At 48.1% G+C, this 27969-nt stretch overlaps 1 protein-coding gene across 1 annotated transcript; it reads right to left on the reverse strand.

Moving 5' to 3' along the window:
• Positions 1–79: 79 nt before the first annotated feature.
• Positions 80–27956, reverse strand: LOC308112818 (dynein axonemal heavy chain 8-like; the record flags this gene model as incomplete). Its single annotated transcript, XM_080468581.1, has 86 exons — positions 80–367; positions 453–574; positions 828–1017; positions 1179–1331; positions 1422–1578; positions 1758–1918; positions 2016–2117; positions 2207–2323; positions 3188–3343; positions 3467–3619; positions 3762–3835; positions 3921–4123; positions 4202–4317; positions 4669–4790; positions 4884–5074; positions 5179–5431; positions 5642–5747; positions 5865–6047; positions 6171–6326; positions 6408–6563; positions 6745–6916; positions 7000–7127; positions 7207–7344; positions 7570–7785; positions 7896–8057; positions 8146–8322; positions 8507–8610; positions 8688–8806; positions 8909–9135; positions 9325–9489; positions 9602–9755; positions 9951–10081; positions 10173–10295; positions 10378–10570; positions 10655–10818; positions 10902–11011; positions 11104–11317; positions 11400–11522; positions 11793–11927; positions 12024–12166; positions 12274–12496; positions 12585–12725; positions 12809–13050; positions 13290–13536; positions 13622–13783; positions 13898–14032; positions 14112–14219; positions 14300–14386; positions 14820–15007; positions 15092–15270; positions 15413–15585; positions 15987–16211; positions 16408–16569; positions 17514–17618; positions 17809–17911; positions 18318–18481; positions 18591–18744; positions 19052–19251; positions 19333–19573; positions 19786–19923; positions 20012–20112; positions 20236–20298; positions 20383–20496; positions 20582–20686; positions 20881–21116; positions 21579–21705; positions 21786–21937; positions 22004–22121; positions 22219–22337; positions 22797–22905; positions 23109–23225; positions 23501–23617; positions 23745–23825; positions 23908–24092; positions 24450–24585; positions 24674–24793; positions 24881–24980; positions 25067–25143; positions 25248–25448; positions 25533–25679; positions 26273–26374; positions 26522–26617; positions 27033–27146; positions 27275–27451; positions 27526–27656; positions 27935–27956. 86 exons carry the CDS (start codon positions 27954–27956, stop codon positions 80–82), a joined length of 12801 nt encoding a protein of 4266 aa, XP_080324707.1.
• Positions 27957–27969: the final 13 nt, after the last annotated feature.

The raw sequence follows: 27969 nt of genomic DNA on the forward strand, positions 1-27969 counted from the left end.
TTTTTTTTGTTGTTGTTTTCAGCGTTTTTTTGTTGTTTCTTTAGTGGGGCTGTTTTCCCGTTTCCTTCCAGGTCGTCCTTCACTTGATGTCACAGAGCAGAGCGACACCTCGCTGGATCCACAGGTCCGGGGACTGGCTGCTCTGCAGAACCACGGCCGTGATGTAGTTGAGGTCGGTGCGCTGCGGCTTCTTGTAGACGGGGCAGATGTAAAGACGGGGGTTCGCCGGGGCCGTGGAGTTGACTGCGAACATGTGGATGACGGGAAGAGGAGTGAAGAGCACCTTGGGAGAGGACTCGACGAGGCAGGCGTTCTTCTTGTCCCAGCCGGCACCGTCCAGGAACAAACCGTGGACGTACACTCCCTCCTGTGGACAGAGGCGGCGGCCGGGTGGTCAGGTCATCCTGATACGTACTCGGCTGCACCAACAGTCAAAATGAGCTTCCACTTACCCTGGGAGGTTTCTTGATTTGCTCCGGCCACTGGTTCAGGACCACGTTGTTGAGGGTGACCGTGTCCAGAGCCCAGCCTTTGTTTGCTCGGGTCACTTCCTGTCTCATCGCTGTCAGAAATCCTGGAAAACACAATCAGACCGTATCAAAGTTACTCTAACAGAACAGAATCTTTAAAATATACTTCCCATAAAAAGGTATCACACATCATCAGCACCCATTTCCCAAGTCCATCACACCAAAGTCCAGATGTTTACAGACAAACCAGAATCTGTTTCCATCAAACTGCTTGTTTGCTGACTGAGCGACCATCTGTTGGTCTCCAGTGAATCACAGAACCAGCTTCTGGTCTGTTTCCAGGAATGTTGAGCTCACCTTGTGGGTTGAAGAAGCCAGTCATCCAGAAGGTTCTGGGTCGCCTCTCAAACAGCCAGCTGTGGAACTGCTGGTTCCTCTCCAGCAGCTCCGTGAACCAGAAGCCCAGCGTGGACGACTCCCAGGAGATCTTCCTCCAGAGACATGGAACTCTGGCGTCAAAGATGTTGTCCAGGGCGTCTCGGAGGTTCTGGAAAAGGCCGTGCAAATCAGGACATCAGTTCCATCATTAATGAAATAGAAAGCGTCTCATTTAAAATGAGATGTTTAAACTCAGTGATCAGACTAAAGCACGCAGCAGGAAGTATTGAGTGAACTGCTGGTGTAACGGGAGCGTCTCTGTACTCTCACCTCGCTCATGATGATGGTACCATCGATGGCTAACTTCAGGTCGGTCAGACTGACGCGCACCACGCCGAGGATCCTCTGCATCCTGTCCACCTCCTGGCGCAGGAAGATGTTCATCGGTGTCAGCGCTCCCATCTCCTTCAGTCTGTCTTTCACCTAAAAATCCAAACAGAGCAGCAGCATCGTTTACGTCTCAGCTGAACAGAGAGTTTGTCGGCAAACAGACGGCCGATGGCGTCCACTGACCTCGTGCGGCACGTAGTCACAGGGAAGCTTGGCCAACATGTCCTCCGCCATCTTGTAAACGATGGACTCCCGAGTCTCTCCGGACCCTCCTCCACCTTCTTTGGGCTGGATGTTGGTGATGGTGTCCAGCACCTCAGCGGCTGTGTTTGTCTGGTACCTGGTAGAAACCAATAATAAACTTTCAGCTGTACGTTTTCAGACCAACTGCAGTTCAGGTTAGGGTTAGCCATTACTAACTAACTCCCTCTGATCACTAATGCTTCAATCTGCTCAAATTAGAGGAGCCAATCGACAAACTGAGCGGTACATCCACCGTGAACCACAGCCTCTCCTTACGTGATGTCAGCATTCGGGTGCAGGCCGAGAGCTTGAGGTGAATCCACGGGGGGCAGACTCTGAATGAAACCCATGTACTCTTCCACCGTGTTACACACTGGGATCTTGTAGCCCGAGCTGAAGCAGAACTCCGGATCCAGAATGTACTTGTTGAACCACACCTGCAGCAGGAAAAGAGAAAACAACTTGGTGACTCTGGACCGATGAGGATCCAAAGGAGCGAGAGGTGAAGCCGTAGGCTGAAGGTGGGATCCTTACATTAGAGAAGCTGTTGAGGAGACGCTTGTCGTAGTCGTCGGTGACCCTTCCTCCGTACTGCACCTCGGCCAGCATGTAGCGCAACGTCACCCACGACACCTCCTGTAGAAACACAAGCACAAGCTCGATGACGCGGCAATGCTACGTCGATGACATCAGAATCAGAATCAGCCAACCGGCTGGAGCCTCACCTGGTTAACGCCACAGTCGTCCAAGTGTCTCCCAACAAACTCCACGCTTGCGCTGAAATCGGCCGAGTTGAACTCGTAGGGTATGTTCCAACCCAGCGCGCCAAACTTCCGCCGTTCCTTAAAGAGGAAGCAAGGAAAGAAAATCAATTGTAGTTATAATTCAGCTCAACTTTAACTTCATGTGAGGCTTTGCTGGCTGTTTCTGCCGGTCTGGCTTCACCATGATGTCAAACGGAGGGATGAGAGACTCAACAGGCTTTTCCAGTCTTGGGAAATCAGGGAATTATTGATTTACTATAAAGGAGGATGAAGCGTGCTCGCTCACTCAAACCTCAGACAATTTCACATTTGCAAACGGTTTGCTTCGATCGAATTGTCCACATATAAGTTTGCTTCCTACACTCACTGGAACCCAAAACACTTTTATCAACCCCGCTCTGTCGTACCTCCAAGCTTTACATCAAGTGTCATGGCCCAAACTCTGGAACTCATTTCTAGTGCTATTCTATTAATAAGGCTAAATAGTTTGTGTTCATTTCGTGTTACTGTCAATTCCAGACTATTGAGCGCACCTGAAGATAAGCTGCACCCACCAAGTTTAAAGGTCAGAGTTACGTGATGCACCTGAACGCATCACGCATGTATTGGTGGCATGAAGTTTGTTAACCCGTAAAGATCCAGAACAGTCATAATTTAAGCCACATGGTTCAGTGTGTGCAAGAAGTAGCGGCCTATAGTCCGGAAATTACAGTCATTTTCTCTGCCTGTTTTTTTTTTTACTTTTATATTTTCATTACGGTTGAGGTTAATTGATTTGAAGGATTTCATATGAACCCGCTGGAAGCAGAGTTTGGCTTCTTGTGATTCTGTCTTATATTCTTATGCGAATGAAAAAAAAGCTAAAAGTTGATATACATAACGACAAGCGCGAGATTGAAAGCGGAGCGGCTCGAGCGTCTGAGCCGGGGCTGCCGGTCTTACCTGCACCGCCGTGTGGAGGAAGGCCACACTGTACAGCAGAGGCTTCCACAAGGGGTTGTCGCAGCCTTCCAGCTGCTGCTGGGAAATTGCACTGAACGTTCTCTTCAAACCGGCGCGGATCCCCTGAGGTGGGTCGTTGGTATACTTGATGGAGGACTGAAGGTGGAAAAAGAAAAAGAAAAGGTGTGTTATGGGGAGGGGGGGGGGGTTGGTTTCAGATTCATCGTAAACTCTGGGAAAAACCCTGGCGCTGACACAGGAGGCTGAGCCAGGCATTACCTGCAGCAGAGTGATGGAGAACTTGTCGTGGGGCTCCGTGGTGATCCACACTCTGAACGTGTTGTGCATGCTCTCTGTGGTCGTGATGGTTTCCAGCAGCTCGTCCATGAAGTCCAGACCCAGGTGGCAGTTCTGCAGAAGGACCCAGCCTCCCTGGATGTGAACACAAACGTGTCAGAACCACTCGGCGGCATTTCATCTGCACGTTTCCTATTTGTGCGTGCAGTCATTCATTTTGAAAGTAGAATTCTTATATTTTCATCATAAAATATTGTGATATTCTCCCTGAGCAGACCTGAGTCATTGATGTGCAAACCAGCTTCCTGGCGTGCACTTCTTGTCCTTGGCCCATCGATATCGACTCGCAGTCTACAAGATGAAGCAAAGCAAACACACGTCCGTGAAGACGACTGAAAAATAATCACACTTAAAGCCGCGTGGCGGACAAACTCACCAACTTGCAGCTTCTTAGCGAGGGCTTCAATCTGGTTGGTGGGGTCCGAGCCCATGGACAGGAAGCAGATCAGGGGAGTGCGGGGGTCACTTTCCTCCCAGGTGCTGTGGAGGTTCAGGATGACGGGCTCAGTGAACCTCTCGCCCAGAGACTCTCCCACGTAGCCGATGGCCTGACACAAGGTCCGATCGGGGCAGCACGACCTGCGGAGGAGGACCAGGTTATTACTGTCGTCATATTGGACCCAGGCGACGGGTTGAATTTAAGGAGCAGGATCCAACCTTATCAGTAAAAGCTTGTGGAAGACGTTGAGCGAGTTGTATCCGTTGGGAATGGCGCCGTTCTCTGGTGAGTCCAGGTTGAACCATGCTTTCCACTTGCTCCCATTCAGTTTCACCTGAAAACAGGGAAGGGAGAAACTCCGTATGAGCCACTGCCGTCCAGGGTGTCCACATGATATACAAGCTTCATGATATAGGAGGTGTCAGCCTCCACAGGTTGTTAAAATAAGGATTTTAAAGTCTGTTGTAGATTTAACAGGAAGCCAATGAAGAGAAGCTGATATTAAAGTGACTTGATTTCTCCTCACTGCAGCATTTTCAATCAATTGGAGACTTTTGAAGTCGTTATTATGACACCCTGATAACAGGGAATCACAATTGGCTGGTCTAGTAGCACTCATACAACATCAGCACTGCAGAGTCATATAAACCCAGCACTTTAACTGCTGCACGGAACTTCAACTGACCTGATCGACGATGTTGATGAACGGCGACAGCTTGTTGAGTTCCACCAGATTCAACCAGACCTTGTCCAGGAGCCATTTGTGGGGCTTTTCAGGGCAGGTCTTCAAGTCCAGAGCGGCTCCACCTGTTAAGAGGTTAGGGAGACGTTAAGAGGTGCAGGCCTTCGTTTGAAGATCAACCGTGCTTTTTGTTTTCTGTGCAGTGATGAAGGTGCTACCTTTGAGGAAGACCTGGAACTCCCTGTGGTCGATTTGGCCGCGCTGCAGGTCGATCTTGAGCGCCAGCAGGAGGGTGAAGATGAATTTGTGGTTCTCATACAGGCCCCTGACCGTGTATTTGAACACCTCAAACGTCATATATTTAATGATGTTATCGATGCGCTGCTCGATTATCGGGGACGTTTCAGACCTGGGAGAGAAAGTTCACCAAGAGAGGAATAACATTGCGGTCAATCGGTTCAGTAGTCATTCGGAGCAAAACCCTGCAGACTGAGTTTTCTTCAGTAGTCTCACCTCTCCAGCGACAGATCAAATACTTTGAGGAACTGACTGAGGGAGGTCTGGTACATGACGTTGACCATGCTCATTTCTGTGATGAGGAAGTAGAGGATGCTGCCCCGAGTGGCGACGGGACGGTACTCCGCCTGAGCCGCGTTGATCTTCACCTCCGATTCGGCGGCCACGCGGAGCTTCTCACTGACCTCAGAAGCGGTTTCCTTGGTGATGGTCAGGATGCTGATCATGGAGTCGTCGTCAACCAAGGAGCCTGAAAGTGCGCAGAAGGAAATCCACGGTCATATTGGGAAAAATGAAACGCAAGCGCCGTGTGGACGATGGGACAAAAACGGTGCGTCTTCCACGGCCCTCGGTCCAATGTTGGGTTCTTAAATCGGCCCTCAAGCTTTCAAAACTTTGAGAACTCCTGCTTTAAAGTTAATAAATGTGAAATTTGAGAACACTCTGGTCTCCGTTGTACCTTCTGTGCTGCTGAGTTTGTACAGCAGGTTGTCTTCCAGTTCCTGCATCTTCCGCTTGTTGGCAGACACGTCCTCGATCAGCTTCAGCCTCTCAGCCTCAAGCTCCTGTTCAGAGAGAGAATAGAGCAGAATCCATCTTAGCACGCTCGGTGGTAACAGGTCAGGGGCTCGGGGGATTCTACGTGAGTATGTTGGAGCCATGACAGAACTCCACACACTGACTTGTTTCTCTGTGAGGATGACGCGGCCTAGCAGCTGGTTCTCCAGCCCCGTCTGGTTCACAGTGAAGTCGATGATGGACATCTTGGCGCTGATTTCCGGGGAGTAAGCTGGATTGGGCAGTTTGGTGGTGATGTAAAGTGTGAATCCGTCCATTACGAGCACATCTTTGTCTCCCACTTTGACCTGAACGAGTTCAAATTGTTAAGTTGGGACGTGTTGAATTAGATCAGGGCTGAGCAACAGGCAGAAATCTGAAGGACAGTTTGACACAGACGGACAAGACGAGACACAAGCATGTTGACGCACCTTGAAACTTGTCCCGGACTTCACAAAGTTCTTCAGCAGGACGTTGTCGAGAGCCGGGTCCAGTTCCTCACCGACGTCCTCGATGAGCAGCGGGCGTCCACTAGACAGGCAGTCGTCCAGATGAGTCCGGAAGAGCTTGTGGTTGAGTGACGTCACCTGCGCAGAGAGAATCCCGGCCGACGGTCACAAAGAGCAAAGTGAAGACTGAACCGTCAGACTGGATCAGAGACCGCTTACCTGGAGGGAGTTGGCCTCTTCTTTTTTCTTGATCCAGGCCTTGCCCTGAGTCTGGGGGTCGATGAGGAGGGGGTACCTGGTGGCTTTAGTGACGATGATGCCGTTCTGCACAGACAAGTCGTCTCCTGGGAGTCCATGGAGGTTCCACTCGCTTATCTGAAAAACAGTCTCACAGTCAGGAGACGACATACGGCAGCTTCCACACTTCTTCCCAACTAACAACAGGACGTTCACGTCGGTCCTCAAATAGTCCTTATTTTCACAAGTTCTACAAAGTTTATGCTTTTTCGTTTCAGGGTTCCTGACAGAGTGCTGATCACTGTTGTATTTCACTCACAGTCGCAGGGTCCACGAGGGCAGAAATGATGTTGAGGTCCTCTGTGAAAGGGATTCCGTACTTCCTCAGCTCCGCCTCCCAGATCTCCTTCACCAGCATCTCACGGAAAGTCTGATTGAACGGCCCGCAGTACAACAGGAAGCCGGCCAGCTGGAGGACGTCGCCAACGAGCCTGCAGAAGACAAGAGAGTCGAGTCAGGAAGGATCGCTTGACGGACAACTGGAAATAAAATAACCACGAACTAATGAACCCACCTGTTAATCTGCGATTTGAACTGCTTGCTCTGCTCCGTCCAGCGATCTCTCTCACCACTCAGTCCGCTGATCAGCGCAGTCGCAGCCTCCATCTTGTTCGTGCATCGCTCAGCATCATCCAGCAGATCCTAAAAAGCAGGTTCGTTCAGGCCATCTCACTCAGTCACTCAGTACATTCAGATAAACCCAAGTTCACACTGTGCACACCTGCTTCTTCTTCATAGCAGCATCACTTTTGGCCTTGACTTTGTTGAACTCTGCTTCCTTCTCGGCCAGCTGGGCCTCGGCCTCGTTCAGCTTTCTGTTGGCCTCCACCAGTCTCTGTTCTTGAGCGGCCAAGTTCGCCTACAAACAAACACACGACACGGGACGATCAGAGGAAACGCAACACGGCAGACAGCTGAGAAACTGTGTACTTAATAGACAAGGAGGCTTAACTGCAGGATGTCTCGATGTGGAAAACATGGACAGAATCACATTCTAACTCTACAGCGTTAAACTGCAGATTTACACCAGAAATTAAAAAATAAAAAAATCTTTTGGAGCAGATGTGTTGAACATTAACCTCACCTTGAGTGGAACCACCTCTTTGTTAATTTTATAGAAGTCCGCCATCGCACGGGTCCAAGCCAACAGGCCGGCGACACTGCCGCACGCTTTTTTGGCATGCTCCATGGTGTATTCCGCCAAGTCCAAGTAGGGCTCCATCAATTCCACAGTTTCCCCGTTGATTCTTTCTTTGGGGAAGTTTTGCAGGGACGACAGGAAACCCGGGGCACTCATGAGCTACAGTGGATGAATTGGAATAAAATGAATTTTAACAGCACGAGACACGCAGGCACATACAGAGTTCACAGACTTGATGGTACATGAAGAGGCTGTTGGAGATTTGTTACCTTCAAGGCCTCGCCCCAAGAGGGCTTCGGAGCGTTGCCTTCAAGAACCACAGGATCTAACTTTCGCTGGAATAAAATCAGGCAGCAGTCCATAATCATCATGATGAGCTTTGGAGGCTTGGCCAGCTTCTTCACCGTGGCAATGTCAGATGGTTTGATGGTCTGCAAGCGGACAGCATTAGTTACTACGTGAACAGAGACGCCGCAAAAAAATGCCTGGATACGTTTAAAGAAGGCTGAGAGGTCTCACGTTGAGTGCCGCTTCGGCTCTTTCTAACCCGGGTCTGGCAGCTTCCAGTTTAGACTCTGCCACGGCTTTCTCTGCCTCAATCTCCTCAACGATTTTCTGGGCTTTGTCCTTCACAACCTGCACCTTGTTCTTTACAATGGAGGCCGCTTTAGCGATGGTTGTCACCTCCGCCACCACCTGTGTGAATGTACAAAAATGAAACAAACCAAAAAGGTGTCAGCCAAAACATTCTGATGGTGTCTGTCTGGTTGGTACAGTGGGTGGAGCTCTGGCCTTCACAGAGGGGATGTTGTCTGACTTTCTGTGTGGAGTTGTGTAACCATTTTCATTTTCGGAGGAGTTTCATTGGTGCACGACTTACCTCATCAGCTTTCACAGACGCGACGGCGAGCTCCTTCTCCTTCACCACCAGCTCTTTCGACAGCTCAGCCACCGACTCACTGGCCTCCACCAGTTTGAACAACCCTGCAAACCGGGCACACGTCATCAAACTCAATCCTCGGCAAACATGGAAGACTTTAGAGGACGTCGCCTGCACTTACCGACATTCATGCGTTCTGCCAGTGTGTTGATGTGTTTGTGCTGAGCGGTGTACAAAGTTTTATAACCATTAATGAAGGAGAGGTAGGACTTTGGGGTGACGTGAGTTCTCCGTCGGAACCTGAAGGATAAAATACTTTGAATACTTTTGCAAAATTAAAAAAAAAAAGAAAAAAGATGAAGGAAATCTTAGAAAAACAAACAAACAGAGTGTGTCTCGTACCTTTCAAAGTAGCCTTCACATACATCAGCTACTTTGTCATGGTAGGTTGCCATGGTGGACACCACAGAAGCTTTCACCTCCGCGGAGCAGACCAGTGGAAAGTCTGACAGCAACCGATCGGCCACGGCCACCAGAGCGTCGGTGGGCCAGGGAGTGAACCAGTCCATGGTGCAGCCAGAAATCAAGCCGGGAAACTTCAGAGCCCTGGAGCGGAACTTCTGTCCCACCTGTCAGAGAGAGCAGATACTACGCTGTTAGTCCGGAGAGAGGAAGACATTTTATCTGTGTTACAAGACAAAAACCTCAGAAACGATACGAGATACCAGGTACAGGTGCTGGATCATATAAATAAACCAGTAAAAACCAACACTACCGGTAGTGGTCGGGAAATATTTTTGAATAAAACTAAGACTTACTGGAGAGAAGCAGAGGACGATGTGAAGATTCTTCCGCGCTCTGGATATGAAGAATTCGTAGAGGTTGTCAAACGTTGGAGGCGTTTGAGGAGACTCAATTTTCATCACTGGGATCAGATTCTGGGTGATCTCGTCAAGCTCATCCTTGGGGAAGAGATTGGAAACCTGCACAGAGTTCATTTCCCACGGAACGGTTAGGAGCGGCAAAGAGTTTCAGTTTGAGAATTAGTGCTTCCTGAAGACGGGCGGGTCCTTGAATGCGTCTTAAAGTCCTTACCTCTCCGGAAGAAAGGATATTATTGAGGTACTCCAGGAAAGCCTCGTCCTTGATTTCATTGTCGGTGAAGGTGAAGGTGATGCCTTTTCCCTCAGCCCCGGCGGTCTTGTACAGAAGTTTCAGATCGTCCATGAAGTTGGTAATGTTATATGACCTGATGAGAAAAGAAACACCGTATTGGTAAAGAAATATACACAAACGAGGCTTCGGGATCTCTTGTACAGTTTCTGTGTGAACAGACACTGTTTTCAGTGTGAAAGAGAAACTTTTCTGAAATGAAAACACTGGAAACGTCTTGGTGTAAACGGGGTCCAAGACAGCTGGACTGGCTCCAGCAGCAGTGTCTCACTTGGTCAGGGTGATCTGGAAGACGTTGTAGCCAGCGATGTATGAAGCCAGGCGAGTCAGACTCTGTTTCCCAGATCCTCCCACTCCAACGAGCAGAGCATTCCCATTATCGGTCCGGATGATTCTGGAGATCTGGAGAAAAATGGAAAAACTCAGAGGTCACCACGATCCGATCCCCTGCAGTGGAAGACGTGTTGAAGTCCAAAGAGGACGCCTGCTTTACCTTGACGAGGTGAGTCATCGCATCCTTGAAGAAAACCAGATCCAAGGTGACGCCTCGGACGACCTCGTTGTGCTGAGACTGATACAAACTCAGCTTCTCAGACAAAATCTCCAAAGTCGGCACCTGGGAGAGCAAAGATTGTTCAGATTGTGGGCAGAGCTTTCATCACGCGAACAGAGACTGTCGGGGAATACCAATCACTTACCATTTCATAAACTTTAGGAGCGTCAAAGCAGGCGTCTTCGTCTTCTTCTCCGGTCGGCTCCGGCGCCTCTTGGAGGAAGTCCACGAAGAAGGGCTCGGGATGAAGCTTCTCGACGAGGGCCGGGTCGACGTGCTCCCGGACGACACGGATCACGGCCTCCTTGAACCACTCCCTGTCCTCGTCGCAAATAAACCTGCAGCAAGACGAGACGACGGTGTTTAGCCTCTGTGCAGCTGCTGCACTGTGAATCACGGAGACGCCAGCGACCGACACCTACCTGTCTGCGATCACCCGTGTGCATTCACACTCGAAGAGAGCCAAGAGGGTGGGCACGTCGGGACACTCTTCCGCCTTGATGTTCAACATCCCCTGCCAAATCCTGGACAGATCCCTCAGGTTGAAGATGTAGTGGAACTTGGAGGGCGTTGGAAGCATTTTACCCTGAAATGTAAAAGCAGAACATAAGATTGTGTGCTCAATGAAGAACCTCATGAGTTTTTATTCCACTCGGTCGCTGTTCTGACCTTTGTCCACTGCCACAGGACCCTTCCAGCCGGCACCAGGGATTTCACCATGTCCGTCACTTCCCTGGAGAAGTTCCTACACTCCTGAAAATATCCACAGCCGATTATACCTGGAGACAAAGAGCAAGAGACGAGTTGATTAAATGTGACAGACAGTCAGACTGAAGGGAGAATGCCTCTTTGTCTTTTTTTTTTTTTTTACCAAAGATCTTATCGATGGAGGCGTTTGACGGCAGAGTGCAGTTGAACACAGTGAACTGCCTCTTCAGCCTTTCTGGGATGTCGTTTCTCCCGCCGCCCGGGTGAATCATGGCAGCCAGGAACTGCACGTCCTTAATCGTGGTGAAGTCCCCCGGTTTGTCCAGATTGTACATCCCGCTCATTTCCATCATCTGGCGCACGATCTCATTGGTGATCTGAATGGGTTGAAGCAGAAAAACTCAGAAGCAAGTCCATTTGAAAACAGGAATGTGTTCACAGAGGACACCGATCTGGTACCTGATCTCCCCATTCGTTGACCACAGGCATGTTTATGTCATCGATAAAGACGGTCATCCTGCGTCCTCCCGGCGGGCCAAAGGTGTTGCCAACTCTCTTCTCCACGTAGCTTTCCAATGTTCTCTGTAAATGGAAAGATATCATTAATAACATGCTTTGTCACATGTCACATTTTTAAGACAACACACACACACACACACACACACACACACACACACACACACACACACACACACACACACACACACACACACACACACACACACACACACACACACACACACACACACACACACACACACACACACACACACACACACACACACACACACACACACACACACACACACACACACACACACACACACACACTGATCGAGAGCTGAACTGTACCTGAAACATGATGGGCTCCGTGGCGGAGGAGAAGTTGAGGGATTTGAAGAGGTTGGTGTCAGGGTCGTATTTGTTGGTGTATCCTTTTATCATCACCGTCTTCGCCGTTCCCTGTTCGCCGATGAGCAGCACCGCCTAAATAACCATATGAGACCATCGTTGTTCATCATCGTTCATGGACACACTCACCAAGTCAGAACTCTTTTTTTTGTAACAAAGAAAGCAGACAACCTTGCGTTGCTTGGCAATCGTGTCAATCAGGAAAGCCGTCCTGGTGTTGTCCACATTTGGCACCAGAATGGAGGTGTAGTCCGGCACGTGGTCCATCGGATACTCGTATTTGCCCACGTGCTCGTTCCAATGAGTCCATTCACCTGAAAGCACAAGGTGTTATTTGATCATTGTGTTTGCATGGAGGGAGCAGACGAGGACGATAGAATCAATGAAGAGACAAACGTTAAAAAAAAAAGAGAGATGTCACCATTGGGGTTGACCATGTACTCAAACATGGTCTCTCCTGGCTGTGTCCGAGGCAGGTCGACTTTGCTGTGGTGACTCCTGATGTAGCCCTCCAGCTTGCCCCGGTCCTCCAACTCCAGCAGGGCTCCCAGACTCCACATCAGGGAGAAGACGAAGAGGCGCTCGTAGTGTTTCCTCTCCACCGCCTGCTTGGTCGGCAGGAGACCGTCCAGGAGATTCACAGACTGTAGTAACAACAAAGAGTCAGTTCAAAACCCTCCTGCAAAACTCTTCTCATGAAAACGCTCTCTTTTTTTCTCTGTCGATACATACCTGAGTTATGTAGTTGCATTCCAAAAGCTCCATTTTGGGTTCGAGGTTTTGCGTCATGTAGACGTAAGCGTCCTCAAAGAGCTTTTCGTATAAACTCAAGATGTTTTCTGCCTCCTGTGCGTTGCGCTTGTGAGCCCAGCCCTGCAGCGAGAAAGATGATGTCAATGTGTCTGCGGTGGAAGCATCACTTCCCCGTCGCTCTGTGGAGGATTCTAGAGACCAACCTGCAGGATGGGCTTCCAGCCGAGCGTGGACGAGCTCATGAACACCATGCCCAATCGGGACACGGTGGCAGGGGAGGCGTTCTCCATGTTGTGCACCTCGAACACCAGCTTGCAGTTGGGAGACATCGTGATGCGGTCGCCGTTCGCCAGGGTCAGCGTTTTGTTGTCGTCCAGCACAGAGTTGAGATTTTCAATCCATATGGCGTCCACAGGCCCGTCCAGGACGATCCAGAGGAACTGATCTGGAGTCAAAACACATCGTTTATCCAACATTTCACAAAGAATTCTGCAACAATCATCAATTGTTTTACACGAGGGACGAGGGACATCGTTCTCATGACGCTGATGTGTAAAACATGACACTCCTATGACACTCCCCATTTGAAGCAGCTTCCTCGGCTTCAAATGGGGAGTGTCCGAACCAAAACAATCCAAACTCTAAACACTCAGTCTGTTCATGGTGGAGACTGTCTGGACCAACCTTTCTTTGCTTTGAGCGTCCTCCGCCACAAAGTGGAGAAGATCCCGTCCGTCCAGTCGTTGGTGGCTGCGTCAAGTCGACCAAACATCTGTGGGGCTGTGATGGCCTTAGGATTCATCCTCATCTCCTTGTGCGGGCTCCCACACTCGGTCAGAGACCGCATGAGAATGTTGATGACGCTGGTCTTGCCGGCTCCGCTCGGGCCCAAAACCATCAGCCCGTGACGCACTCTCATGGCCTCGTAGAGCTGAGGGGAACGGACGGTCAGGCTTCAGAACCAGGGGGAGGGGGGATTTCCAAACGCTGAACAAACACAGTACTGTGTGAAATACCTGAACAAGCTTGAGGTTCCAGGGCGGGTGGTTGACGAGACCGGCCAGCTCCACTTGATGGGCGACGGCAGCTTGGAGGTCGGCGTAGGTGCTCCCATCCAGCTCGATCCCAGGAAACAGGTCGTTGATCAGACTGAGGAAGAGTGGCTCGTCCTCGTCCACCTGAAACATAGGGGGGGGGGGGGGGGGGGGGGGGGGGGGGGGGGGGGGTCAGGAGGAACACAACTCTCCTTGGAAAGGTGAAAACTAAACGTGACACTTTCAAACGTCTCGTACCAGTTTGGACAGATTCATGTCCCGCAGCACTCTCATGACGATGCTGGACTCCGTGTCGTCAGGTCGGGCTCTTTTATTGGCCCCCAGTGTCCTCAGCACGGACAGGATGTTCCTCAGGCCAAAGTCATAATGGACCTGAAACATGGAGGAGGGAGCTGTTAATACGTCCCATCGTCCTTCAGAACACGCCTGAAGCGCCTGAAGCGAGTCTCACCTGTTTTGTAAGTTGCTCTTCGCACAGTTTATAAAGGACAAAGAATTTCTGGGCCAAGACGACGTTGTCGTTGAATCCACAACTGGCCAGTTTGACCCTCATGATGATCTAGGACGGAAAACAGAAAATAAAGTGGACGCTTCACATTTAGGGTGAAAGAAATGTTTCCACCAGGAATCGTGACCAACCTGCCGGTCTGGCACCATCATCGACACCGTCCTGAACTGCACCTTCAGGTTTTCAGGGAGTTCCTGCCGACCTGCGTATCCCGGATTCTGCACAGAGAACATGATTAGTCTTTAATAATAATGTCCCAGACACCTTGATACACGTGTTTTGGACATGTCCAAAACTGAACAGCTTCTGGGAATCCATCTTTAACACCTTGTCAAAAATATCGAATACTGCAGTAGAACCACGTCCAACCACGTGACTGCAAGGACCGAACATTTAGAGCTTTCTCTGTCCTCTATATTTGTCTTATCTGTTATAATGAATTCATGTGTTTTGTTTTAAGCACCGGAGTTTGTTTGGTTTGTTTGTTGTTGTTGTTGTGATGGGGAGGGACAGAGAAGAAAAGGAAAATAATGGAAAATATGTGTGAATGTTATTTCTGTGTTATCCAAAATAAAAAAGACCTTAAATTTTTTTATTAATTAATTAATAAAAAGTTTGTAGCAGCGAAATCGTGTCCTGTGTGTTTCTCACCATGGTGATGAAGAGTCCGAACTCTGGATTCAGAGACACGCAGTCGCCGTCGGAGAAAATGAAAGAGTCTATCTGATTCTTGCGCGCCATGAGAACAATGTAGATCTGCTGCGCGGCAACTGAAAGGACCGGCAGGTCGATTCTGTTGAACTCGTCGAAGCAGCCCCACGACCCGGACTGCGCCAGACCTGAGAAACCAAAAACACAGCGTCAGTGGACAGAACAGAAACCAGCGCCGCCCGATCGGCCGCTCCCTCGCCGTGATGACAGACCTTTATATATCCTCCCCAGTCCTCTGAAGTCCATCTGGTCGGAGCAGTTGAACACCACCACGTACTTGCCCAGGCAGCGGCCCATATCTTTGGTGGTCTCCGTCTTGCCGGTGCCAGCCGGCCCGGCGGGCGCTCCTCCCATGCTCATTCCCAGAGCCTGAGCCAGCGTGATGTAACACCTGGGTGGATAAAGACGAGACTTCTTCAGTTCCAAAACCATCCATACTCCTCTGCCGGGTCCACAACCAGAGGAAACCCAGAGGCATCGGCAACCCGAATTTGAAAATGTGACGGTAATCCATCACAGCGACGGGTTCTTACCTGTCGGTGAGCGGAGTGATGACCAGACGGTCGGTGCAGCCGAGGAACTCGTTCTGGTAGATGAAGTTCACGTTGGTGATGGAGACAAGAACTTCATCCGTCACGTCCTTGTAGTAAAACCTGCTCTGCTTCAGCCATTCAAAGTCACTGGCACTTTGGATGCGCTTTGCAACCTGAGGACACAAAACAGAAAGAGACTTTTAGTTTGGTTACTTTAGTGGACTTTCCTCTCGGATTGGCTGAAACACACAGCAAAGCCAAACACACAATCTGGTCCCGTTTCCACGGCAACGCTTCAGTGAAAACGCACCGTTTTTGAGTTTTTGTTACAGAAAAGTTGGACCAAGTTGGATTATTACGATAACTGTCAAAATAAAAGTACCACGTCAGGGAGAATATGGACTGGGAGTCATGACACCACGGAGGAACCTTTGTTCCAATTGGCTCTACTGAGCATGTGCAGAACTACTCCCTTGCTCATGTTTTTCTTGGGCCGTTTGTTTTCATCGTATCAAAGAAAGGAAAGAAAGAAAAGCGGCCACGTCTCCATGGAAACAGCGTCAAAGAAACCTACCAGGTCGTTGAATATGTCGCTCTGGTGCACGTGGATCGTAACCAGCGTCTCAAATTTCACCCTGTCGAATTTGCTGAGGTCGTGGGTGGTCTGCTTGATGAGCGCGCTCAGCATTTCCAGAAACTTCTTTTTGGTGGCGCGCATAATCTTCTTGTTGTCGTGTGCCTGATTCAGAGCCTCCTCGGCGTCTCTCGTCCAGAGCATCTGGATCCCCAGCAAGCCCACCTGAAAAGAACATCACACGTGTTGTTTCACTTGGAGATACAAACTATATACTTGTTCATGCAATAAGGCTCCGTTTGCACGGAAAAACTATTTCAAGTGAAAATGCAAAAAGAAAAAAAAGAAAAAGCAGAAACGATGCGTTTTCACTTGAAACTGTCGTGTAAACGGCTCCTGAGACGCCCTCCTGTCCACTGACCTGCGCTTGGAATCTTTCGAGGAAGGGGAGGAGCTCAAAGTCTTCTTTGTTGATTTCCCCATTGGCCTCTGTGATCAGTGAGCTTAACGAAGTCTGCTGCTCCTCCAATAGCCGGCCCAGCCACAGCTCCACCGCTCCCTGCGCCATGACGGGTTTCACCAGCTACACGCACACACACACACACACACACACACACACACACACACACACACACACACACACACACACACACACACACACACACACACACACACACACACACACACACACACACACACACACACACACACACACACAGAGTTCAGGACAGTCAAAAGTCTTTGTGTTAAAAACTCTAACTGAGTTTGTAATTGACAATCACGATCATTTTAATTCTGCGTGATGTAGGTTTAATTAAGCGTCTCTGTAACAATAACTAATTACTTTATATATTTCAAAAAAGTTTAAAAGCATGAAGATGTTTCAAGAGGCTTCAAAACAACTTTAAAAAGTTGAAATTCCTGTTTTAAAAGTTGAATTGTTTAAATTGGTGAAGGTCTGAAAGAGGTAAAGGCTGAAGAATTTAGAAATTAAAAGAAATGTCCCCATTCGTTTACATGGGGAAAAAAAAGTAGTTCAAATATTTCAAAAAGTCTAAATGCAAAGCAAAAAATGATTCTCATCTTATTCACTGTATCACATTTCTAATGCGCTAAATATAGATTCTAACATGTATTTTTCTCTTAAACATTGAACTGTAATTTCAATATTTCTTCCACAAAAGTGGATAAACTAACCAGTCTGATAAAACCACGTTGTACCACCAGGTGGAGCAGTGAGTCATTCTACTTCAAGATCAAATGAGTACAAACAAAAATCGTAAACAAGAATCCGCTACAACCAAGTAAAGCAAAGTGACTCACTACTGCCACCAAGTGCAACAAACTGGACATTTCAACCATCCAGTGTTTTCCAGACCTGCTGTGTTTCAGTTCAGACACAGAATACAACCCTCAGCTGGAGAAGTGTTATCAGGGATGGATGAATGTGTGAATTTCTAGACAATGTGATTTCTTCTGATGTAATATGACCAAAATGGCAACCACACGTGAATAAATTGGACCTACCGGCAGTTCTTCTCCTTCTTGTGAGCGCACAGCCATAATTTTATCATATTCTTCGATATGAAACTCCACCTCCTTCACGTTGTCAAATACTCCGAGGAGATGTTCCTGGAAGGACATTTAAAATAGTGTTTAGACAATATTCAACCTGGAAAACACAAGAAGGCAAAGCCTTTCGAATCTCTACACCCCAATACAAAATAATATTCACAATAATCCTCCAGAAAAAAACCATTTGATTTGGGTTTTTCATAGCTATCATCACCGCAGCTTTAAGAGAAACGGCGGCCATTCAAACCTGAATTGTGTGAGAATCACTGGCTTGTCCAAGGATTTCTAAAAGTGCCGGATCAGACACGAAGAAGAATCGTGGAAACAGCAGCCTTTTCTTCTCCAGGTACCTAGAAGAGAGAAAGAAAGAAAACACTCCTTACTCCAGAAGACGGGCTTGTGCAACGCTGACGGGAACGAGGATGAAAACTCACTGAAAATGTGATTAGAACACATCATACCATGAAAGAACTTTAATGGGGGGGTGAACTTAAAGGCCAAACGGTAATAAAATCAAAGAAAACATTGATTTTCTAACTCATTTCTTAAGAGTAGCGACACAAAACAACACTGAGACCCGAGCTGGGATGTCAGCGATGCTGCCATGGAAGGTTATTATAACGTTCAAGGTTATTTAATGGCACTATTTGACCAATCTGGCCCACCAGAGATTACATTGGGATGGGAATTAGTTGGAATAATTGGAAGTTAGTTTTTTCCATCGTTCACAACTAAAACACAGAGAATAACACTTACCCCACCAGTGATTTCTGACACCTCTCCAGCTGGTTCTGGAGCTCTGGCAGCTGTTTCACCAGAGTTTTGTCGCCGGCGCAGCATTCCACCACTTTTGGGACGTTTTGCGCTCGCTGCATGACCCCCATCCACGACTTGTCAATATCCTGGAATCGCTTGGCTTCCTGTGACGAGGAAACAGGTCTGTTTTTTTAATACGAGGCCTTAAAAGGCTCTAACTTCAACAACGTGAATAATGAAATAATGAATTAAAAAAAAACAGGAGGGCTGGACCTCAGGAAGATCTTTGGCGATGTCTCCTCCTACAAACACGGCTTCCAGGTAGACCCACAGGTTCTGGACGACGATCCACTGCTCGATCACTTCCAAAGACGTCGACAGCTTTAAGATCCAATCCTGGATCTCTGCTTTGTAGTAGGTGCAGTATCTGTACGAAGCAGATGAGGACATTAGAGAGAAAGTGTGGCAGCGACATCAGCCTTAACAGTTCGCTACCGTCTGGTGCTGATAGACAAACGTCTCACGGTACCAGAATAATTCGGAACTGGTACAGCCCAGGCTAGAATTCACTAACTACATCTCCTCCTGCCTTTTGAGCTCATTAATGCAGAGTGTGTGTGTGTGTGTGTGTGTGTGTGTGTGTGTGTGTGTGTGTGTGTGTGTGTGTGTGTGTGTGTGTGTGTGTGTGTGTGTGTGTGTGTGTGTGTGTGTGTGTGTGTGTGTGTGTGGTGTACCTGTTGCTCAGCAGCGAGCTCAGCACCATCAGGCTGTCTTCCAAATTTGCCAAGATTTCCATCATGTTGGCTGCATTCAACGTCACCTCCCCCCTCTGCTTAAACGTCATCAGGCTCAGCGTCTGGTCGAGCCACGCCCCCTTCACCTGGGTCAGCTTGGCGGTGATGTCCGTCTCTTTCACGGCAGATATGCAGATGTCCTACGGAAGCACAAGAACAGGTCAGCACGCGTGAGGCAACGGGCTCGGGCGGTTCTCGCGACGTGGACGTCGAATGCAAACCTCGAGGTCGTCCTTGTGCTGCAGCAGAGGCGCCTCTATGACGTCCCGCAGAGTGAAGGTGTCCGACTCCACCTCAAACCGGTGCCCGGTTAATTCCGTGATCCGATCCCAGTGTCTCCTCATCATAGATTTCTCGGCCATCATTTCGAGCAGAGGACACAACTCACTGAAGTCGTGGATGGTGTGCTTCAGGTCCAGGAAGGCCTGCTGCTCCCACACAGCTTTGGGAAGCCTCCGACATCTACAGACACACAGAAACACAGAAACACAGGCAAAGTTATTTCCACGGGACACTACTCACAGATCGTGACTTTGTGGTACTGCTCACGATCTGAGCCAGACGGAGCACGTAGACATTAAACAAAAGAGGCCCAATGATGGAGACTTGAGGGACGCCATCATTGATTTGTGAACAAGCAACAACAGGAAAAAAGAAAGAAAAAAAGAAATTACTTGTTCTCGAAGTCCATAAGTTGAATTTTGATGGTTTCTGTGTCCACGTCTGACCACCGGATGCTGTAGTAGTCGCTGATCTGGCTCATCACCGCGTCGTACAGGGTGTATAGCTTCTCCAGCAGTTCCAACTCCTTTCTGTGGAAACAATCAACAAGTTTCAGCTTCTACCTGGGTTCTCACTGGTTTTAGCAGCAGTAAAGATTGTGCTGGGATTGTTACACACTTTGTGGAGTGCAGGGAGGGATACTCTGTCAGTGGTAACTCCAGAAACTGCTCTACAGATGAGTACGTGCCAAAGTCTTTCCACAGACTCTCAAACTCAGCCTGAATACAAAAAGAAATAAAAGGTCACGATTTGCTCACGGTGGAAAAACTTCCTTTGTGTCTTTGTGAAACTCTGAATCTTATTCTGATGATTCAGCGTGTATAAAATGTTTGTTAGGTTACCAGAGAGCTCTTCAGCCGGCGGCTTGCTTCCTGTGGAGCTATCCCCTCGACCGTCGGTCCAGCCTACAACACAACAACCAACCAGTAAGAACTGGCTTCACCCAGAGCGATTTAACGAAGCAGGTCAAACATCAGCAGAGCACTCACAGTGTTGTATTGTTCCATGAAAGTGGAAAGATCTTTTTGGAAGATGGCCACACGCTGCAGAAGGTCTTTTTTGAAGTTGGGCTTCCTGTGGAGAAGCACGTTCTGCACCAAACTCTGGAAAATCAACGACACAACACAGATCCAAGGTGAGCGACAGAGGGCGAGTCTTAATGTGCACCAGTGGCTCCGATCTACTAACAGCTTTCGAATGAAGCTTCTTGAAGCTCTGCGTCAGGCCGTCTGCTTCCTCCGCTTCTGCTGGCGTCATTCCGGGTTCATGTTTGCTCACGATCTCCAAGGCGTCCTGCATAACACATCATGTGCCGTTTAAAACAAAGACATATATCAAGCGTGGCCAACGGCGCGGTCGCCTGCAAGTTAAGCAACAACCAATTTACAATTCCCCCGAAGAGTCTCTGGTGTGATTAAATAAACGAGTGCGAATGAAGGCAGGTTATTTCTTCTGTTAGACTCAATTAGGAAGGGAGTTAGTCGTACCTTCACAGAGTTCAGTGTGGAGTCGATGTCAGCATCTGCCTTGCTGATGCTGGACAGGGCCTCCACAGTGCGATGCACATCCTCCAGTTGGCTCACAGGCAGCACCAGCAAGGTCAGGAACGCCTCGATTTGTTTGCGGAACTCAGCCATCCTCTTGTTGTTCTCCACTTTCAGGCTGTTGCAGAGCCGCTCCTTGCAGATTCGGATCTCTGCTCTCAGGGATTCCTTCAAGGGTTCTGTTCACAAACAGGAATGCAACGTGTGGATCTTTCACGAAAAGATTTCCTGTTTGTTCCACAAATGAACAAAACTTTCTTGTAGACGAAGGAAATCCGACTGAGAAAAGAAGCTCAGGAGCTTTTTTAATTCTTCCACGTTCAGCTGGAATTAGGTCCCTGATCAGCCCACCAAGCTTAATTCATCGTGATAACTTTTAAAATACACCAAACCTATTGGTCCTTCTTTGCAGTTTTAACAAATAGAGGTAAAGGAGTTGGAGACTGAAACTATTATTGACTGCTGAAGTTATAAGTATATTAAAAGTGATTCTGGTTGGAGCACATTGTGTGAAACACTATCACTGCATTTCTAAGGACGGCCCAGTCGAACTAGGACCGGATTCCTTTAAGAGAAAATGGGAACATCAAAGAGGAGGAAGCATTCGTCATCAGGCTTGTAAAGGAACTACTTGAACTCACCTGTTGAAATTTCTATGCATCCGGAAACGATGACCGGCGTGATGTTCAGAACGTCGCGCTCCCTCGAGTCCCAGTGCTGGAGTTCAGATTCGTACTCCATCAAGGACAGACTTCCAGCATCGGATTCCTTGATGGAGGAAAAACTAAACGTTAATATCCCATGATTTGGAGTCAACTCACAGCCCGACGTGTTTGTGGAGAACCAACCTTGTCCTGATCCCAGATCCCTCTGAAAGGCTCAAACTGCTGGAGGATGTTGGGGATTTGTTGGCTCTGGGACCCGATGGCGTCTCTCAGAGAGGAACCCAGAGTTCTTATTCCACTGTGTTCCTGAACACTCTGGAACAAGTTGTCTTTTTCTGTGCCAGAGGATGAAAAAAAAGAGCGATGTAACAACACTGACTTTAAATTGTGTGGTGACCTACCTGCGTCCGTCATCTGTCTGTAATTTGCAGACCAATAAATTCTCTTGCTGCCTTCCAACACCAGGAGCAGGAGTTGGCTTAAGGCCTCTTGGATCGTGTCCATAGCAGGACTGAAAACCTGGAGACATGAAGGGGTTTACGTAAGAAACCTCAGAATTCACTTCCACCTGTGGTTTCAAAGTCATTATCTCCTGGATCTCCAAACAGAAACTCACCAGGTTTGGTTTGTGCAGCTGGACCTCAGTTTTGACCATCGTAACGGGGAGAGACTCATCTGGAGAATCCCTCGGGTTCCTTCTGTAGGAGGGCAGAGGTGTTACTCCTTTGACACTGTCTTTTGACGAAAAAAATCTAAAACACGGATACACCTACTGAGAGACGGGGATTCTACTTTTCAGGAACGCCAGAGACTTCCAGGTTGATGCGCCGACTGCGGAGGACACTCGATCGCTTAAAGTCCTGTAAAACTTCTTGATCTCCTAAAAATTGGGTTTGAATTTAAAACAACATCCTATTTTCTGGAAGAACAAATGTGTTACGGTGTGTATCCTAACATACCTTTTCAAAATGATTTTTTCTCGCTCTGAGGGTGGTTTCTCCAGGGGTCTCTCCTGAGAACGACAACAGTTAAATGAGTGTTGACAGTTTGCTCCTTTTTACAACTTGTTCACTTCCTGAGGCAACCAGGCTCAAGACCGAACCTGGAGCCGTCCCAACAGTTCGGACTCTTAAAAACCGCACTGGTCGGACCGTCTGAAGTGAAAAAGCGTGGTGCTTAAGTGTTGAAGAGTACCTGCAGGACACTCGTTGGATTCCTGAATCAGGAGGCTGAGCTCCTCGACGGCTCCTTCGATGTGACGGCAGTGTCGGTCCAAGCTCCCCACACTCTCCTCACAGAAACTCTGAACAGAGAGGATCAATGCAATGGTGAACCCAACGGCGCTCGCGATGGATAGATCATTCATGTAAAGTCGACAGATCAGCCATAAAAGTATGACCAGGTGAGATAAATCAGTAAGGGGAGATTTATCAGGCGTTTTGTCCTCAAATTGATGTCAGGAGAACTAAATGTGTGAAAAGTGTGAATATACACAGGAAACAACACCTTGTTGTGGTTGATCAGGTGATCGACTGGAGAAGCGTCATCTGGAAGCTCGATGAGCAGCGTCTCCGACATTTCTTGAAGGACCACGTTGATCTGGAGCTGGCTAATATCTCGCACCTGCAAGAGTCACCAATAAAACATGACGTAGGAGAAAGAGCCCGAGTGTAAACATTATGGAAACATTGCATTTCATATAGTTTGTGTTGTTTGTATGAAGGCTGGCAGCCTGGCAGACTTTGCTCTACAGGATATTTAATGAAAATGATCCTTTTACGAATTAATAACCATTTTTGAATACATGATTTCTAATCCAAACTGAAAAGAAATCCATAGTGGAATGTTTTGAACGCCTCTCTTCAGATTACAATACATCAAGACAGTTCAACCGTTACCTTCTTTACGATCGGCGTGAGTTTAGACAAAGCCGCTTTGACATCGTCGATGAACTTGTCCGGTTGGAAGGACCACCAGAAGAGCGTCGTGCAGCCGCGGTAAAGAACAGCTCCCACCTTATCGTTCAAAGAAACAGAAAACACGCCGGCAACAAGTGAAACTTAATCAAATCTGTCTGGAGAAAGCTTCTTCCCACACTGTGAAAACCCGGGAGGCTGAAGCCACACTGTGAAAGCCACTCACGTCCTGAACCGCTGGAGTCAACAGAGCTGTGAAGTCTTCAGGGATGCTTTCACAAAGCGACTCGTATTCCCACAGAAGTTTCTACAAACAAACAAACAGAAGTTCTTTTCTGCTTTCATACAAAATATTTTCTCAGTGGAAAAACAAAGACGTTGTTATTTACCTGCAGTCTGTCGCGACTGCTGCTGAGCTTGTTTGACACTTTGACCAAACATAAAGCCTGGGCGGGAATCTCCAGACCCATCGCTAGCATACATTCCCCCTCACGGATAACTTCACCCACTTTAGGGTCAAAGTTGACAAAGAACTTCTTTGTGGAGTCTTGAGCCAGCAGAGTGTTAGTCAAGGCTGTTGGGAAGAGGAGGACAGTCACTATAATTCTGTATCATTGAAGGAAGCAACAGTTAGACCCCGTTTACAGGTTTTCCAATGAAAACGCAATTCCTGCTGTTTCAGAAAGGTTTGGCCATTCCACAGAAACATGATGGAAAACTACATGGCAACTGCAGAAACGCTGAAAACGGCTTTTTTGTTTTTGAAAAAAGCTCCACCTTGGGAGCCGCTCTCAAAAAATGTGTCTTTTCAGAGGCTCTGAGCGCCGCCGGCGTACAAATGGACCCTTAAAACGCCACTCAAGTTTTGCTTTTTCATTTGGAATCCCTGCTGTGTGAACGGGGTCTTAAGAGGAAGAACGACGGAACAAACCGAGGTCAAGTTTGGACACTTCATTGGCCCAAGTTCGGTGGCTTGAAATTTTAAAGGTGACCATCTCTGACGCCAACTGGTTGTACAGTTGGACCACGATCTTCCCTGTGGAGGTGGAGAGGACGTCAGAGTTGTCCTGTAGAGGAAACAAGGGAACAAGAGAAAATGAAAATGAAGTATTTACTGAACAGGAGTAAAGTCTTATTGACAGAATGTCCACGTACTTTCAAGAAGAATATCGGTTCCTCAATCTGCCTGAAGAGGTTCTGAGCCCAGCGGATCTTTCCAGCCACGGGAGGCATGTCCCCCTCTAACGTAGGCATCTCTTTCTGGCTGTGGAAGACCTGCAAAGGAGAATTGGGAAAGGAGCTATTACAACTCATGCCCAAAGATCAGTGGAGTCCAGAAGTGGAAGCAAAGTGGACACACACCTTCTGCACCATCTTCAAGTTGGTGTCGTAGATATGAAGAAGGCCACTGACGATCTGGGGGATTTCCACGGTGACACAGGGAATGTTGAGCCTCTTGAAACTGCAAACAAAATGGCGTGTGTTTATTTACCAGCATTGACACAATGACAGTCAGACGTTGATTCCTTAACATGATACTGGACTCACCATGTCACCAGATGGACAGCGTCGTGCCACGTGGAGACCGTGGAGAAACATGAATGCACGCAATACACCAGATAAACCTGAGGACAAAGACGCCATGATGTCAGCTTGAAACACACACATTCTTCTCCAGCTAAACGACACGCTCTGAATGAATGAGGACCAGCACCGTGATAATACAAACCTTCAGGTCTTCGACACTGGATAGAAAGATCTTAAATTCACGTTCGAACTGGGTTTCCTCGGGGTCAAACACGTCGTACTGCTTAATCTTAGACACCATGTCGGGGAACAGCTTGACCACAGTGTTGATACCCTTGATGTCCTCGACACCGGAATCTTTGAAACTTTCAAAGGTGTCGCAGATCGCCACCACTTGAGTGATCTGAAAGAGACGACCCTGGTTACTGGAAAAGGCTTTTTCACGAGGAGCGGGACCGGCGTGTTAAAGCATTAGCGTGGCCTGTACCTTCGCCAGCCTGGTGCAGAAAGCCTGAAACTGGCCAATGACCTGCACTTCGGAAGCCCTGAGGCTGTTCTCCACGTCTTTCTCCATGGACTCTGCCTGTATTCTCCGGAAGACAGACCTGTACTCTTCGTACAGAAGCGTCGAGTCCTGGGAGAGAAGAGGAACACCGTCATGACCCCGAGAGAAACTGAGGGACTTTAAACATCACGAGGGCCACAAAGATCTTCAATGCAGGAGGATCGAACTGTGACCGAGCACGACAGCCAATCATTGACCATTATTCAATCAATTGAACTAATTACATACGTAGTCTTATAGAGCTCGTCGTGGCATTGCCGAGTCTCCCAGTTCAACAACAGCTTTGTTCCTGTCGCCGTCACCGAACTGAACAAGACCCAGTGACAAAGCACTTCATCGTATCTATTCTATCCTTTTTTAGTGACTCTTCACTGAATATTCTTATCCTAGTTTATATTAGTGACTGCTTTTTTTAATCTCTGTAAGGGTTTATTGTGGTTTCTCTTTAACTGTTCTTAATTTATTGGTGAATAGCGGAACATTGAGCTCTTGTCTGTCTTGCTTTCACACGACCAATTATCTGCTTGTCTTTTGCCAAATGCATCACAAACATCTGTAGAACAAGTCTACCTAGGGGTACTAATAAAAGTAACCTTGACGTCCACTTGATGTCCTATTCTAGATCCGGGGTCATTTACTGTAAGTGAGAGGTTCATTCTTACCTTGATCTTACTCAAGACGTCCTTAGGATCTTGTGTCCAAACGGGACACGTGTTGTTATCGGTGATGTACGAGCGGCACTCTGTCACCAGCTGGTTGGTAACCTGGAGAAGGTTCCCAGAGAAGTAGTTCATATTCATGTCCTGCTTGTTTCTGTGTTTCAGTGATGAGCCGAGTGTGTGTGTGTGTGTGTGTGTGTGTGTGTGTGTGTGTGTGTGTGTGTGTGTGTGTGTGTGTGTGTGTATACTTACTTTCATGAGCAGGGCAGAAGGAACTTCACATGATGCGTAGCGGTGAATGACCTCAATGGCTCTGACGGTACCCGGGATTCTTTCCAGCAAAGCAACCTGAAGTGACGAAGTTATGAACAAATCAGGATGATAAGAATTAACCTCGACAACCAAAACAGTCCCTTTTTTTCCCACAACTTTTTTTATCGCGTTTTCAAACAAGCAGATGTATGTTCGATAGGATCTTAAACAATATACCAGTAGCTTTAAGTAAACAGTAAAAAAGAGACAACTTGAACATAGAGCAAACTCATAGGAACTGAGCTGGGCCATTCAACGGTTTACACACAGTCCCTCTTTCACATTTAATTGGATTCCTCCATGTTCAGCTCTGCCAGATCATTTCTGATCGGCGGATGGTTTTAATTGCGGTCTGTATGGATCCAGACAGAAAACAGTGAGGAGACTTTTCCTTTGCTTGGATTCTAAAGTTTTAACGTTCTGTCTTCTGTGAGACTGGTGGTGAGCCTACCGGGTTGCAGTTGTACAGCTGCTGAAAGACATCTTCGAATTCACTCAGAATCACCAAGTTCTCTTTAGCCAGGTAGGCCTGGTTCAGGGTCTCGCCCACCAGCTTGTCCCACGCCTGTAGGGGGGGGGGGGGGGGCAACCAACAATAAGAAGAGCTGACATTTCCAAACCACATTTGTCATGAATACACCATCTACACATTGTTTCTGTGTCTGAAGGGGAGGGAAGGCTTTGGCCCAGTACCTTGAGTTTGTTAGAGCGGAGGGTCTTTAGCCCCTTCACCACATTCTGACACTCCGGGCTGCTGACGAGCTGGACGGCGGACTCTAATTGTGAGTACAGGACGGACCAGTGCTCTCGCTCGGTCAGAGGTCCCTCGCAATCCTCCACCGCCCTCAGCTGGTGGCTCTCCCACAGGATCTGGGGAGAAGACGTGACCAGTCAGTGGACTGTAGGACTGATGGAGGATGGACGGTCCTCGGTGAAGGACTTACCTGGGATATCTTCCTGCTCCATTTTGCAAGGTCGCCCTCTAGCTCCTGGACCTTGGCTATGTCCCGCTTTGTAGACTCCGAGCGGTACGGCCGGCCCTGTCTGTCGAAACGAATTCTGTCCACGTTATATTCTGCGGGATAAACGAGTAAAGAAACGTCAACAAAACCCAGCGGGCGCTCGGGCTCACGTTAGCATCGGCGCTAATTAGCATCCACTGAGCAAACTGTAACAGGAAGTGGAGAAACGTGAACAAAACCTCCACCTGCGACACATTCAACACGATTTAACTCTCAATGAATCATGACAAAGTCAACAGTTGGCCAAGTTGCTGTATACAGACTGGAGCAGATAAAAAAATAAAAAAATATGTATATATATATATATATATATATATAAAAATATAATTACCGAAGAATAAAAGATCTGCCATTTTTCATATGTTC

Source organism: Lipophrys pholis (assembly GCF_963383615.2).
Source record: "Lipophrys pholis genome assembly, chromosome: 8".
NCBI classification, from domain to species: Eukaryota; Metazoa; Chordata; class Actinopteri; order Blenniiformes; family Blenniidae; genus Lipophrys; species Lipophrys pholis.